The sequence below is a fragment of the Oryzias latipes genome, chromosome 23 (assembly GCF_053564925.1).
Source record: "Oryzias latipes strain Hd-rR chromosome 23, Olatipes_Hd-rR_3.1".
NCBI lineage: Eukaryota > Metazoa > Chordata > Actinopteri > Beloniformes > Adrianichthyidae > Oryzias > Oryzias latipes.
This window is the reverse complement of record NC_136259.1, coordinates 13193979-13210125: the sequence shown is the minus strand read 5'-3', so window position 1 is coordinate 13210125 and position 16147 is coordinate 13193979. Positions and strand designations below refer to the sequence as shown.

Genomic DNA, 16147 nt, shown 5'->3' with positions numbered 1-16147 from the left:
GGATAGGCACTGGGTGGGGAGCTAGTGCACAGGCTTTAAAACAAATATATGTTACAATGATTAGGTCGGTCACAGATTATGGAATTATTGTTTACAATACAGCTTGCAAAACGCTGTTACATAAGATAGAGGTCATCCAAAATCAGGCGTTGAGAATATGTATTGGGGCTATGAGGTCAACTCCTGCTGTGTCATTACAGGTTGAAATGGGGGACCTACAATCTCACAATTAAATAACTGCTGCTTAATTATTGGGTGAAATTACAGGATTGTGTAGATGTGGAACACATGGTTAGGAGAGCTTTTGCTCCTTGTTGGGAAAGTGGTAGTGGGACAAACGAAAGTGTTGCTTGGAAATTAACTAGATTAGCGAAAGAAATAGACATTCATGGTAAAACCCTTGTTAAGACGTTTTTGTCACTCCTTTCTGGGTTTTTCCAACCGTACAAGTGGATTTGTATCTCCACAGAAAGATGGAGGATAGCAAAGGGAAGGGAAACTGGGATGAAATGACAGCAGACAGGTTAGATTTATGTGGGTACCAGCACATGGGGGGTGGAGGGAAATGAAATGGCTGCTTTTCTGGCAAAAAGGGCATTGAAACGGGGTATAGAGATGAAAATTCCATTAGGTAGAATGGAAATTAGGGCGATTATTAGGAGGCGTATTATGGAAGAATGGCAGACACAAATATGGCAAAGGGAGAGGAAAGGTCGATATTTATTTAGTATTCAAGACAAAGTAGGGAGAGGTATGAATGTCAGAGTAAACGCCAGAGATCACGGCATAACATCACGGTTGAGAAAGGGGGACAATGGTTTAAATAATACGTTGCATCTGATAGGGAGACAACTGGTTTGTGTGAGTGCGGGAAAGGGGAAGAGTCAGTGGAGCACGTTCTATGTCATTGTGAACTGTATGGGGAAGAAAGACTATAGCTGGAAAGTACCTGAGTTTAAAGAAGCTTTTGGGAGGGGAAGAGAATTTAAATGGTGTGATTATAGGTTTTTTGAGCAGGACCGGGTTATTGCGGAGAATTTAGGGGTGTTTTTTTTGTGTGTTTTTGTTTTTTGTGAGGTGGTCCCCACTCTGACTCACACTCCAACACAGTAGGTGGCGGTAATGCGCCTTCATGTTGGTGCCTCCCGTCAATAAAACCACAAGAAGAAGAAGAAGTGCAGCAATGCATTCTGGGAGGTAAACACAGAGGTTCTGTTAGCGTTAGCTTCTCTGCAGAGGACGGCGGGGTTAGCTGTGAATATTCAGAGCAGCTGCAGTGAAAATGTCTTCAGTTCAGTCTCTCAGAGAGTTTATCGGTGAGCGGTTAACCGCCGCTGCGGAAGAAATCTTCACTCACGTGGAACAAACCATCTTTAAGCTGGAGGCAGAGCTGGAGCGGCAGCGCAGACTGCTGGACATCGTTCTGCAGCCACACATGCAGCTCCAGACGGCAGGTACGTCCATGTCTGACCGACACCAGCGGGACCTACGACATGCCACCGAAGTTAGCTTTTGATTTACAGCTGATGACGGGAGAGGGAAAATCTATTTACGTGGCACGGAAAATGCCTCATCGTCATCTTTTTCTTGGACTTTGCTTTCTGTAGAGAAGGGACCTTGTTGGTTAAGAAGGAGCTTCAAGTGGAGTGTTTTTGAATTGGTCTCAGTCAGTAATCGTTTAAATATCACCTTTCTACGGCTAAAACTTTCTGAGCTGTTGTGTCAGAATGTGTCCGTCAGCTGTGTTTTCATTGGTGGGTTATACGAGACACCAGAATATCTTTCAAACCAGAAATCCTTCAAACCCGGAGATTCTTAACAGCAGAAGATCCCTCGCACCAGAAGATCCTTCACACCAGAACATCCTTCACACCATTAGATCCTTCCCAGCAGGAGATCCTTCATAGCAGGAGATCCTTCACAGCAGCAGATCCTTCAAACCAGCAGATCCTTCACACCAGGAGATCCTTCAAACCAGGAGATCCTTCACACCAGAAGATCCTTCAAACCAGCAGATCCTTCACACCAGGAGATCCTTCACACCAGGAGATCCTTCACACCAGAAGATCCTTCACACCAGAAGATCCTTCACAGCAGCAGATCCTTCAAACCAGCAGATCCTTCACAGCAGCAGATCCTTCACACCAGGAGATCCTTCACACCAGGAGATCCTTTACACCAGGAGATCCTTTACACCAGGAGATCCTTCACACCAGAAGATCCTTCACACCAGGAGATCCTTTACACCAGAAGATCCCTCACACCAGGAGATCCTTCACACCAGGAGATCCTTTACACCAGGAGATCCTTTACACCAGGAGATCCTTCACACCAGGAGATCCTTTACACCAGGAGATCCTTTACACCAGGAGATCCTTCACACCAGGAGATCCTTCACACCAGAAGATCCTTCACACCAGGAGATCCTTTACACCAGAAGATCCCTCACACCAGAAGATCCTTCACACCAGGAGATCCTTTACACCAGAAGATCCCTCACACCAGAAGATCCTTCACACCTGGAGAACACTAGATCCTTCATACCATCAGTTCCACCACCTTTCAGCAGCTTCTATTCCATTGACTGTATCAGAGAACTGGACTGAGCCAGACTGATGTCACTCATAGAAAATGCTTTACTTCCAGTTCCAACCAAATGAAGTCAATTAAGTCGCCACTTTTTCGTGATACGGACGCCACCATGTTGGAACCTGTAATTGTCAGTAAGCAGTGACTGGTCCGAGTCAACATTTGTATGGCAAGAACTTTTTAAACACGTTTTAAATTTGACCAAATGCTTTGATTGAGGCATCTGACTTTGAGGAAACAACTATCCATATATTTTTGCATTATACTTGACATTTCTTATACATTTCCTGTTAACTTAAAATAGAAAAAGTAAATTTCTTAATTCTCATGACAATAAAACACATCCTAAGGATCAAAGTTGTAGAAAGAGATGAAAAAAAAGTTTCTAAACCAGGTGTTCTCAAAGTTTTTGCAGCGAAGAGCCAAATTAAGAACTCGACATTAGACTGCGGGCCAGTTTTGGTTAAAAAAAATGGATAAACAGAAAAAGTTATTTTTAATAACTTTAATGTCCAAGTGTCATTTGTACAGTTAACCAGGCCCTCTAGATGTTTTCCCAGCTGCGGTCGGAGGTTGCTGTCCAGATCTTCTACTCGTCTAGTAATTATATCATTTGACAGACTTATTTCTTCTAACTTTTTCTTTTGCTCTGGACAAACAATGTCAGCTACTTTCAGCATACATTCTTTTTACAAACTCCCTGTCACTGAAGGGCTTGCTTTGCCGGGCCATTTCCAAAGCCACAACGTAGCTAGTTTCTGTCACAGCTGCTGTCACCGCTGGATTTAGCCATTTTTGTAAACATTACCTGCTGTGCAGCATAGCTTCGTTGTTGTTGTTGAACCTTATTATTGTGCTCCTCGCCGGTAAGTTTGTCATAGTTTTTATGATTTGTAACATAGTCAATTTATATTGAATTCTTTGAGCATTGCATTTACCTGCTGACAAATAAGGCACAGGACTTTATCCAGCCCATGCGGAACGACAAAGTAAGCATTTATCCACTTAGCTTGAAAGCGCCTTTTCTCCTCGCCAACACAACGTTTTTCCTCAAAGAAACCTGCTGTGGCTCTCTTTTATTGAGGGCCAAAAATAGATCTTGCCACGGGCTGCCATTGGCCCCCGGGCCGCACTTTGAGAACCCCTGTTCTAAACTTAAGGAAAGTGTTTGAACTTTTTTCCAGACTAAATCTGACTCTTTTTTTTTTTTTTTTTTTTTTGGTCTGTCATAGGAGTTTTTGAGTTGCTGTAAAATGCAGGTCATCGAACACGGTTGAGGTTTTGTTCACGATTCTCCTTGTTGCTCTTTGTTCTCCGTTTGAAGAGAAAAGAGTCAAGCTGTTGATTCTTAGCTGCAGCTGAAAGTGTGGCTCCCTCATAAGCTGCAGAACCAACTTATTCTGGAAGATATTTGGTTAGTTGTCTTCTTAATGACTATCAAGTGTTCTTTGTTCCTGCAGGCCTCCCCCCCACATACCCGAGGAACGAAGAAGACGCAGAGCTTCAGCAGATTAAAGAGCAAGAGGAGGAGATCTGCATCAGCCAGGATGAGGAGCAGCCTGGTCTGAAGCAGGAGGCCAATACCTTGATGGAGACTCATTTTTATCAGGAAAACGACTTCAGTGAAGAAGACCTCAACAGTCAGCAGCTCCAAGCTCAGAGCTTTAATGATGGGCAGGATGAAGAAGATCACCAGGAAGCATCAAGCACAGATAGAGAGGCAGGACCTCACAGCAGAGAGGACACAGACAGGAGTCATGTGGGAGAAAGACGGTGTCATTCCGACTTAGAGAACGTGTCAGAAGTGAACTGCCACGGCGAAAATCCCTTCAACAAAAGAACCCTTGCAAAGAAACGTCAAAGAAGCCAAAATGTTCGCAGACATTCTTGTAAAGAGTGCGGCAAGACCTTTAAAACTGCTCACTGCTTGACGTACCACAGGAGAACCCACACGGGAGAGAAGCCCTTCTGCTGCAACGTGTGCGCTAAAAGCTTTCACCTGAGTTCCTCCCTGAAGAACCACATGATGATTCACACGGGGGCCCGGCCCTTCTCCTGTGCGGAATGCGGGAAACGTTTCAGTAGAACCTCCACTCTCAAAACCCACATGGTGACCCACACCGGAGCGCGGCCCTTCTCCTGCCAACAATGTGGAAAACGCTTCAGCCGGGCCTCCACTCTCAAGAGTCACATGATCTCTCACACTGGGGCCAAGCCGTTCTTTTGCGCGCTGTGTGCTAAAGGTTTCACTCGGAGTTTTCATCTGAAGTGTCACATGAGAACTCACAGGGCAGACGCAGGTTTGTTGTGAAGATGCTGAAGCTTCAGCAGAACACAGGAGAGGTCCCGCAGGGATGGAGGATGACGACATCAGCACCGTGATGTAAGCAGCAGGTCAGAGATGCCACCGTCAGGGTGGGGCATTGGCTCCACGAACATGATGGTGACGTCTGTCCTCCAGGAGCCTCAGAACTTCTGTTAACGTTGTTGCTCACTCTCAATTTTTGGTTTGCCTAGAACGACCTTGCATTCTGTAAATCCTAATCATTGGCCCTTTTAAAATACAGATTAAAACTGCTCTGAAGTATTTTTCTTCAACAAAAAAAAGTATATTATAATTTTGTTTAAATGTTTTTTTTTAGAATTTATCTGTCTTGTTTTGTTTGGAACTTGAAGGGAACGTCAGCATTTCATTATAGTTTTGCTCTAAATTTAATGATAATAAATGTCTTTAAAGCACAAGTTTAATTTCTTTAAGATGATTCTGCTTTTGCAGAGTTAGCTTAAAACTTCCTTGTGGCTTTGCTTAAATTACAAAGAAAAACCTGTTTTCATTGCGATATCGGCATTTTATAGCTACAGCTGTAAACCTGAAAATTACTTGTAATTATTTAGTAAAACCATCCAGGTTTAGTTTGTCACCCACAAGACAGGAAATGTTAGCAAACTGGAACGTCTTCAAGGGTAATAAAGAAAAGTTTTTTTCTTACTAAAGAGACTGTCAACTACATGAATCCTTGACTGTATATAAAATAACTTCTGAATTCTGCTGCAATTTTTTTTGCTAAAAATATTTCTGTTCAAACGCTTTCACTTTAGTCTTACGCTCAGAAACCACACGTCTAACATTGGACAGAAGAGGTTCTTTCTATTGCATGCACTAGGGTTTGTGCACAGCTCTCATGTCACAGATCACATGATCACTCCCATTGGAGTAAAGCCCTTCACGGGCAAAGATTGTGGTAAACAATTCAACCAAAATCAGACTAAAAAATCACTCGAGAAGCCACGCTAGAGCGAAACAGTTCTGTAGTGCAGTAGAAGCTTCAGTGGTTCGTCTCATCTTCAGAGTCACATGGGAGCTCACACCGGAACAAAGCCGTTTTCCTGTGAGGAGTGCAAAAGGAGCTTCAATCGGTGGTCTGACATCACGTGACCCATGAGAGTCCACACTAGGGCCTGAACTTCCACAGGAAAAGTCACGGCACACCAAAGACTGAGCCTTCTGATGCTTTTGATTGCATCAAACGATAAGATGAGAGGAAGCGGGGTGATCTCTGCTGAGATGTTCCTTCTCTACAAGCCTGAAGCTGTGGGGTAAGGTTCAACGAGGCAAGTGCAGGCCTAACAATTAGTTTACAGTCAGAACATTTTGGTAGCATCAAGGAAGCTAGTCCATATTTAATATAAAACGGCCCAACTTTGTGTGTCATAATGATTCGGAACTGTTTGAGTCACATTGGTCACAATGCCAACAAAAGGCAATCATGTGCTGCGTTTCCATTACATGTGCAAAACTCATAATTCTGGAGATGTTGAAAAAACAATTTCGCAATTACCCCTTGTGCTATCTTAGAAGACCCCACCCTTACATTGACGTGTTCTCTCTACCATGATAAAGGTGGAAAGATTTCATGTAATCCATGGACACCAGTGAAGATCACAAATCATTGAAGAAAAAAGGTTCAGCCCACTGTCTAGTGGGTCTAGATGACCCAACTCCCAATGTTAAAGTGCCTAGGATAGCACAAGGGCTACACTGTTTCCTTCAAATAATAATTATGTGAATAAACACAAACCAACTCACACGACGAGTCATTAAAAACACAGTGACGGATGTGAACTTTGTACTTTGACTGCAGATCCATTCAAATTTCTGCCACGGCGCTAGCTCTCATCATCTTCTATCAAAGGAGACATCGGCGTCTTCCTCATGCCATGAAGTGAGCTCCTTACACGTGGAAGTGGCTACGGAAGAAGCCATTTTGGGGAATGGTGAATTTACAGAAGAGCCAAGGATCCAACAATTTCACATGACACGCTCCACTTTGATGACCTGTGTGACGCTTTGGGACCTGTTGGTGAAGTCCGGTATGCAGTGCCCAAGGCAGCCGGTTCCTACCAAGAAGCGCATCGCCATCCGGTTGTTGGTCACGTGACTTCAAACTGTTAAAAAAAAGTGTTTCCATTGCAGTTTTGTTAAATATGTAAATTTGAAGACGCCATAAAAACCACCTCCTTCAAGTGCAAAAATGTTTTTTCAATAAATGCGAGTATTTTGTCGTGTTTCCATTAGGCAATTTATTATTGCAAATCCTATTTGTAAAATTTCATGGTGAACGGAAACGCAGCTACTACAAAATGTCACACAAGCTGAATACATAATTTGTGATTGCAATTTTACGCCTGTAGTACAATGTCATGCATATTGCGCCATTTAACCTATACATATTTGAAGTGACTAGAAGATGCAAAGGCAGGACAGACTTGATTTCACATCCCAGGATTTCACACAGACGAGACCGTTATTACTGCATTCTATATACAAGAGGGGGAGACATTATTTCATTCGGATTATATGAATTTGCTTTGTCTCACTCCCTTTCAAGCAGTTGCTTGAAATATTTTAATTCCAAAATTACTCTCAGAGTGTGTTCTCAGGATTGACAGAAAAGAATTGTCTTAATGGGTGTGATCCAACAACGGTCAAGCTTGTTCCTTCCTTCCCTCTGCGATTACTGTGAGTTTATCAAAATGAAGAGTCAGCAGCATGTGAGGCTGCCACACAGTGACGGCGTATGTAGAGTGTATTTCAGTAGCCTAAAGACTCAGTCAATGGGAGAATGGGTGTTCTCTGCGCCTTGACCACCTTCCCTGTTAGGAATAACTGCTGCCAATCCAACCGTTGATTTTACAGCATTGTTACAGCATTATTTGCTGAGCTTGTTAAAAGATATTTTAATGTAAAAAAAACATTTCATTTGTACGTTTTTTCTAGTTTTATCTTTCTTTTTTTTTGTCTTATGAAGGTATTTCTCTAATGAATTTCATTGTTTACATTTTGATGATATTACACGTCTTTAGAACAATTCAAAATTAGTTGTATTTGTTTTGGGCAGATCTGCCTTTTACAAAACATATGTTTGCTCTCTTAAAATTCTATTGTTTCTCATCTATTTTACCATCTGTTGTTTAAGTGCTGTTAGCTGTAGTTCAGATCTATGGAGCCCCAAATTGTTCATAATCGAACAAATGTATGTTCTTGTACAATCACACAATCAACCAATAAATCTTTTATAAATATATCAAAATAATTGTGGAAAAATTGAATTGAAATTGTAAAAAACCTGCACACAGATTTTAAATTAGCGATATTATTAAATATGTTTCATTTTCCTTTAAAAACCTTTTTATTATTTTAAAACAGCATTTTAAAATATTAATTTTTAATCATCTATCCATCCATCTATCTTTCTTCGCTTATCTGGGACTGGGTTCACGGGGGCAGCAGTCTAAGCAGAGATTCCCTGGGTGGCCTGGGAACCCCGAGACGTTCCCAGGCCAGCCGAGAGACAGTGTCTCTCCAGCGTGTCCTGTGCCACCGCCCCATTGAGACATGCTCAGAACACCTCCCCAGGGAGGCATCTGGACTAGATGCCCAAGCCAGCTCATCTGGTTCTCTCGAGAACGTTCACTGTGTTCTCCCAGAGAGCGTTCACTGCCGGAGCTGAAACTCCGGCAGTGAACGCTCTCTAGGAGAATCTCTGAATGACCACACAAACTCAAACATGGAAATATGATTACCATGTAGAACTCTTATAGCAAGGAACAATGAAAGACAAAATCAAACAAACAGATCAGTATATACAAGTGTACATACACAGTGTAAACTTTAATAAAGAATGTCCGAAATTTGTATGCAAAACTGCGTACAAAAATTGTGTGTAAACATGTCAGATGTGCCTGGGGTAGCAATAAGGTAGAGTGTTAACGCTGTGGACAGAGTAAGTGGACAGAAGTCTGGATTTTTATCTGTGCATTTTGGCCCAATGATTTTCGGGGCTGTCTCTACGACTCTTACAACCTTGTCCGCGACCGTGCAGCTGCCAAACCAAACTGTTGCAGTATGTGAGCAGGCTCTGGATGGATGACTGGTAGAAGGTCAGCAGCAGGTTGGTGCTGATGTTGTTCTTCCTGGAAGTGCAGACGCTGCTGATCCTTTTTCATGATGGCTGTGGTGTTTGCTGTCCAGGAGAGGTCGGCAGAGATGATGATGCCGAGGACCCTGAAGGTGTGGACCCTCTCCACATGCTCCCTATTAATATGGAGGACGGCTGGGTCGGCACGATGCTTCCTGAAGTCAACGATGATCTCCCTGGCTGTGCTGGTGTTCAGGGTGAGGTTGTTCTTTGTGGACCAGGTTGTCAGCTTCAGGACCTCGTCTCTATAGGCAGACTCATCCCCCCAGGGGATGAGTCCGACCACAGATGCTGTTGTTGTTGTGGGTTGGACTGCAGTCATGCGTGTAGAGGCAGTACAGCAGGGGGTTTAGCACACAGCCCTGTGGGGCGCCGATGCTCAGTGTGCGGGTGGAGGAGAGGTGGGGGCCGAGTCTCACAGCCTGTGATCGGTTTGTGAGGAAGTTGCTAATCCAATTGCATGTGTGTATGTGTGTGTGTGTGGGGGGGAGGGGGGGGCAAGAGTGAGCAGTTTGTCGCAGAGTCTGTCCAGGATTATTGTGTTGAAGGCAGACCTGTAATCCACAAACAGCATCCGGACGTAGCTCTGCTGCTGCTCCAGGTGGTTCAGCACGGAGTGGAGAGCCACGGCTACGGCGTCCTCTGTGGATCTCTTTTTGCAGTATGCAAACTGGTGAGGGTCTAGGTCTGTGGGAAGGTGGTCCCTGATGTGCGGGAGGATTAGCCTTTCAAAACACTTCATTATGACCGGAGTGAGGGCCACTGGACGATAGTCATTAAGGCTGGTGGTAGCAGACGTTTTTGGCACAGGGATTGTGGTTGCTGATTTCAGGCAGGATGGTATTACTGCCTGGGCCAGGGAGAGGTTAAAGATCTTGGTAAAGGTGGGGGCGAGCTGGTGGGCGCATGCCCCGAGCATTTTGCCAGGTACTCCATCGGGGCCAGCAGCCTTCTTGAGGTTCACTGCTAGTAGCACCCGTCTGACGACATACTCCTGTACAGTGAGTGGAGGTGTGCTGGGGCCCCGGTGGGGGTTGGGCTGGGGTGAAGGGGTGGTGTTGGGTGGATTCATAGTGAACAAAGAAGCAGTTAAACTCCTCTACCCTTGTAGCATCTGGAGCTACTGTGGAGACATCATAGCCTCTGAAGTTGGTGATGTCTTGGATGCCCCGCCAAACTTCTTCTGGATTGTTGCTGGAAATGTGAGCCTCCATCCGCATCCTGTGGTCTGCCTTGGCTGCTTTGATTCCTCTTTTCAAGTCAGCTTGGGCAGCACTGTAGGCAGCGTCTCGAGCTCTAAGGAGAGAGGGGACTTGGGTGGTCATCCGGGGTTTCTGGTTTGGGAAAACCCTGATGGTTTTGTCCTCAGTCACATTGATGCACAAAAATTAATATTTTAAAATGTTGTTTTAAAATAATAAACAGTTTTTTAAAGCATGAATTTATTTTCACCTTGTGAATGCTTTGTAGCATTCCTGTTTCCTTTTTCCACTACATATCTTTTGGACGTCCATAACTCTTTAACCCCTTTTACTATCAAAATGCTCAGCTCTTTCAGGAGATTACTGCTCGAATGTTTCAACTTTTTAATTCTTAAACTCTTCAAATTATTCAACCTATTCCGTTGTTTTCTTAATATGGCTGGTGAATGCTTCAAATCCCCCATATTCAACTAAAAACTGAACTCTATAAAATGGAAAATCTTAAGAATACATTAAGCCAGAAAAGCTTTTCAACTTTTAAACATCCCTGCAGAAATTGAGCTCTTGAACTTGTAATTTTATTTTAAAACTCCTTGTGGTCTTTTACTCAATCAGTCAAATTTCATGGATATTTTAGATCATTTTCTACATTTCTAATGGAAGTCAAAGCAGCAGAATATTCTGGAGCTTGAGTGGTGACATCATGGAGTGTAGAGAGGAGATTTCTGAAGATGCATTTTTCCTCATTAAACTGCTGTAACTCCAACACAATTTGTCAACAACAAAGTCTTCATTTTTTCAAGCAAAACAGGAATAGTTGTGGAGGAAACACTTTTTACTCTGGAGCCCCATATCTGAGACAAACTTTGCTTGACACTCCTAACTGGCTGCTATAAATTAAAAAACATTTTTACATTTTAATCTTGTCTCTAACGTATGATTGTAAGAACAAACGTTACTCTAATGATGTTAAACCACACTTTTATTTTATTCAAGCTGGGTAAAATTTGCCCCCGAGCCATTAGCTTGAATAGGATTTTTAACTCAGCAGAGGAGATATTCACATAAAGACTTTACGCTTGGAACAAGGAAAATATATATTACTGGATTCTTTAACTTCTGAGTTTTATAAAAGTGAAAGGATTTTTATGATGGGACTAATGGTTTAGAAACAGCAAGTTGTTCGGAGAAAAGTGGGTAAATGTGTGCAGCATCCATCTTGTTAATGAGCAGCAGCTTGAATACATGCATACATCTGCATCCCTGGAATCAGTCAGAATGAGAGCCAACAGGCAGGAAGACCCTCACCTGTCTGTCTTCTCTCATTCTGAGCTACTAGAAACAAGAACTGTGAGACTCATTTAAAAGCCTTAAATTGTTTCTAAAACATACAGTGTACCTTGTGTGTGAATTGTGTATGTATGTATGTACTGACTCTGAACAGATTTTATGCACAACGTTTAAAAAAAAAGTTTTAGCTCAACTTTGGTAAGCTACGATGCTGCACCACTTAATGGACCGTTGGATCAATCCATCAAGCTGCACCGCTTGATGGATGCACAATGAAGTAAAAAAGTGATTGGGTTGGTTTGTATTTTGTGTCACAGCTGAGTAAAGTTACTGTGAATAAAGTTAGGCCTTTCTGTGGTGTTGCTCTCTGCAAAGGCTGCTTGTTGCAGCTAAAAGAGGGACGCATGAATGACAACACAGTGCTCAAGAAAGACAAATTGAACTTCCCATCAATCCTTCTGACCAATCCCCTGCTCCCCTAAGGCCCCTCTAGGCCTTCTGGGTAAGTATGATCCAAAAAATAAGGTAACTCCTTTTTGGAAAAAAAAAAATTCTAGAGCTATTCGGGATGAAAAAAGACGTGCAGGTAATCCCAAACTTGCCTTTGGACAACTTTTTCATTCATCTTCTTAACCGTTTATTCCCTTTCGGGGTCACGGGGTTGCCGGAGCCTATCCCGGCTACTTGGGCGTAGGCAAGGGATGCCCTGGACTGGTCGCCAGTCTGTCGCAAACTTATAAAGATTTATTAATAAAAGATAACAACTGTTGTCTTCAAAATCTTTAGAAAATGAGCAACTGGGTAATTTGGGGACAACTTCAGAGAAGAAAAACTCCTTTTCGGAGAAACATTTCATGAAGTTGCCCACAGTGAAGTTGCGTAGTCCCACACCTGCTTGTTGCTTTTCTTCCTGGACAAAAAGGAGTAAATCCTTTTCGGAGTACCTTTTCTCTGGAGCCCCTTTAAACCCCTTTAAACCCTCCCATTAATTATTGCATTTTAAGTACCGGTATGTTTACTTTTTACTTTTTCATTTTTTTCCATCTTAATATTCCAAGTGAACAAACGGTCATGACAAAAATTCCTCTGCATAAAAACAAACATTTCAGTCAGGAAACATGAACTTTATAAAATGCACAGAAGAGTTTAAAATATAGAAAAGAAAGAAAAAACTTAAGAAAAAAGGGTATATATACACTTAGAAAAGTTTAATAAGTTACATGTCCAAAACTGTCATATTTACACAGAAAAATGAAGTTATAGTTTTTTTGAAGTAAAAGAAAAAAGCCTAAACCCACTGAAGAAATATCAAAATCGTAGAGAACAAAGAGACTCACGCTAAACCAAAATGTGAATAAATCTGCCAATAATTCTTGTTTAGCGTAAAACTTTTCACTGTAAATTTCCACTATTTTACAGGCAACAATTTTACCAGTAAAATACTGTAAATGTACAGTATTTTACAGTAATACAATTAATACAACCTTACAGTATTCTATAACTACACTCCATCACTGCAAAACCACAGTTGATTCCTTTAGTGTTGTACAGCTTCTTACTGTTTTATTTACTATGATGTTTATTAACCACTAAGATGTTGGAAATTGTCCCCTTAATCAGAGAGTAGGGTAGACACAGATTATTGAGTTTATCTGTGTCCCATACACTGCATGAAGATCAGATTTAAGTTCAGGAGGCACAAAAAAGGACAGACTTCAAGGCCGTCAGTGAAGGCATTTGGTAAGTCTAGACCCTGAAAGCCGTGTCACACATCCAATATGTACATTTTGCACATTGTCCACAGATGAAAACTGGTCATACGTCAATATAGGTGGAAAAAGTGAGAAAAGTTGTGGTCTATACATGTAATTTTCACAGATGTATCACGAATGAACCCTGTTAAAACCACAGAAGAGTTACAATTAAACCACGCAAAGAATACGCAAAGAACACGTAAATCAACGTGGAACACAGACCGTGCAAGATAATGGTGCTGTTTTTATGCAGTTCACTAGTAATTTGTGCGTCAATTACATCATATGAATGTGAAATGTGCGCCGTATACGCAATATAAAAGTGATACATCGGTGGTACGTGTGAAAAGTCTGTTATACATACATGGAACAGTCGTGGAAAGACACAAATTTCCGTATGCATCTCGCAAAACTCACACATAATTGTGTAAGATTTACTTATTAATTGTGTATAAACTACGTAAAATACACATAAACTGCGCAATTTTCAACTCAAATTTTTTTTGAACAGCTCAAAACAGAATTCACCTAAAGACTCGTCGGCGAAACCCTCGACGGGCATCTGCGCACATCAATGAATGACAAACGCTAGACACATGAATTACCTATGCCACGCATAGATCACGAAAGACTGAAATGTCATGCATGGAAAATGTATGTAGTGGCTCTATAACATGACCTTGAACAAGCATAACTTTATTGAAGCAGCATTACCTGGACATAAACCACTAACTTCACTGTTTGGTGGCTTGAAGAGTCTCATCATATAATGCACATCATTCCCATTTCAGTGTGTTTGTAAGAATCTGTGACTTTTGGACACAGGAGTCCGCCCCCAGCTCTTTAGACTGAAACATGATTTGAACTCAGCTTTAAAGGAAGCAGAACACTACAGATGAATGATCTTTGTGTTGAAATGAATTTTAGCCCAGCACAGATGTGTGAGTGTTTTAAGGATGCTTACTGCCACCTCTTGATGGCAGTACTGAGTCAAAAATAGAAAGTTCTCTGCTCCAGAGGTTAAGACGTGAAAGTCAGACTGTCAGTCACCCCACTCTCCCATCGCCTAAACTTTTTAACCCTTGAGCTATCCTACAGGGTCAAGATGACCATTGATGTGTTCTCCCTACCAGGACAAAGGTGGATAAAGGTGGAGAGGATTTCCTGTAATCCTTGGAAACCAGTGAAGATCACAAATCATTGAAGAAAAAGTTCAGCGCACTGTCTTGTGTGGTCCAGATGACCCCACTCCCAATGTCAAAGTGCCTGGGATAGCACAAGGGTTAAACGAGTAGTTTGTATGACTTTAAACACCACAATCTAATGAAATACCTATTGACTGGCTACTAGCTGTACAACAGTGTCAGAGTAAACCATGTCACAGTAGTTCACAAAATTTCATAACAAAGCAGCACATGACCAGCACAGTCTAAAGGGGGACTGATTGACATCCCAGCTTGAATAAAATAAAAGTGTGGATTGAACATATAGCCTACATCTAACAGTTTACATGTGTGTTTGTGTGGGAGGAGAGGCAGCTCAGGAATGGCTCAGCAATCTGACCTCGTGAATCAGAACCTGAGGAAGTCTTATAATGAAACAGAAGAGCGCTGATAATTTACTCACTAAAGATTCCATAGCTTAATATAACCAAAGTAAGGTTGTTTTTAACCCAGCTCTGAGGTCAAAAATTGACTCTTTTTTTCTAGGTTCTTTAAACTACGAAAAAAAAAAAAAAAAAAAAAAAAACACTAAAACCCCTAAAAAATGTGTATTGCTCCAAAAAGTAACCCAAAGATATATCCCAACGTGAATAACACAAGAATTGGGTTGAAGACAGAAGTGTTTTAAGAGTGCAGGTGCAATATTTGACCACTGTTTCTAGATTTTAGGATTCTTCGTCTTTGTCTTTTACCTGCTACTTTTGGCGAATCATCTGTTTTCTGCCTTTTGGGCCGACCACTCTCATGTCTTTCTCCTCTACATCCATGATCCTCCTCTTTGGTCTTCCTCTAGACCTCCTAGCTCCAACCACAACATCCAAAATCATCACTGTTCCTCCTCTCACCGTGTCCAAACCGTCTTCCAAAACATCTACCATGACATCTATGATTCTCTTTCTCTGCATGAAACCAAACTGCTCCCAAATGTTCACCTCTGACCTCAGTCTAGCTTCCTCTACTCTGTCCTATAATTTCATAGTGATTCATCAGCTTTATTCCTCTGTGGTTTCTCTGAACATTTACCATCTTTTTCAAAGTGGAAGGAAGCAGGATGCTTCTCCTTCGTTCTTCAGACAACTTCTCAGTTTCCAAGATCTTGTTAAACAGTCAGAAACTCTATGTCATCTGTCCTAAACTGTTCCACACCCCCAAAGCTATGTTATCAGGACCAACAGTCTTCACCCTCTTCATCCTTTCTCATTTCATTCTCACTGATTTTTCTACTACCTACTCCATAACATCCACCTCTTCTCCTCGGTTCTCTAACATGCTCCTCCTTCATCAGACCTTCAAAGTTCTCCTTCCATCTTTCCACCAAATTTGTAGAACCTGTCAACACATTTCCATCTCTGTCCTGCATCACTCTGAACATCCTTTAGGGTCCCTTCTACTTTAAAGATCTTAATGTTAGAAATAATGTTGATTTTTTTTCCTCTAAGAGAATGATGTTTTTTTAAGTGTGTTTGTGAAACATTTTATTTTTAATAATCTGGAAGAAGTTCTTTCTGACAGAAATTCGTTTCTTTTAACAACCCAACCTCCAGGTTGCAGTCCAGCTGTTGGACAACAACATTTAACATTGTTCTGCTGGACTGAGGTCGTTGTTGTTT

At 41.9% G+C, this 16147-nt stretch overlaps 1 protein-coding gene across 1 annotated transcript; it reads left to right on the top strand.

Annotated features, from left to right (window-relative positions):
• The first annotated feature begins 1164 nt into the window (after positions 1-1164).
• LOC101161452 (uncharacterized) lies at positions 1165-5583 on the top strand. Its single transcript, XM_004083107.4, has 2 exons — positions 1165-1454; positions 4050-5583. The coding sequence occupies exons 1-2, from the start codon at positions 1283-1285 to the stop codon at positions 4898-4900; spliced, it is 1023 nt and encodes a 340-aa protein (XP_004083155.3). The 5' UTR covers positions 1165-1282; the 3' UTR covers positions 4901-5583.
• Positions 5584-16147: the final 10564 nt, after the last annotated feature.

What these genes read in the sequence shown, in the direction of transcription:
- LOC101161452 (XM_004083107.4), top strand. Translation starts at nt 1,283, where the DNA reads ATGTCTTCAGTTCAGTCTCTCAGAGAGTTTATCGGTGAGCGGTTAACC. An exon ending in CATGCAGCTCCAGACGGCAG is followed by an intron (nt 1,455 to 4,049) that starts GTACGTCCATGT and finishes TTGTTCCTGCAG; the next exon opens with GCCTCCCCCCCACATACCCG.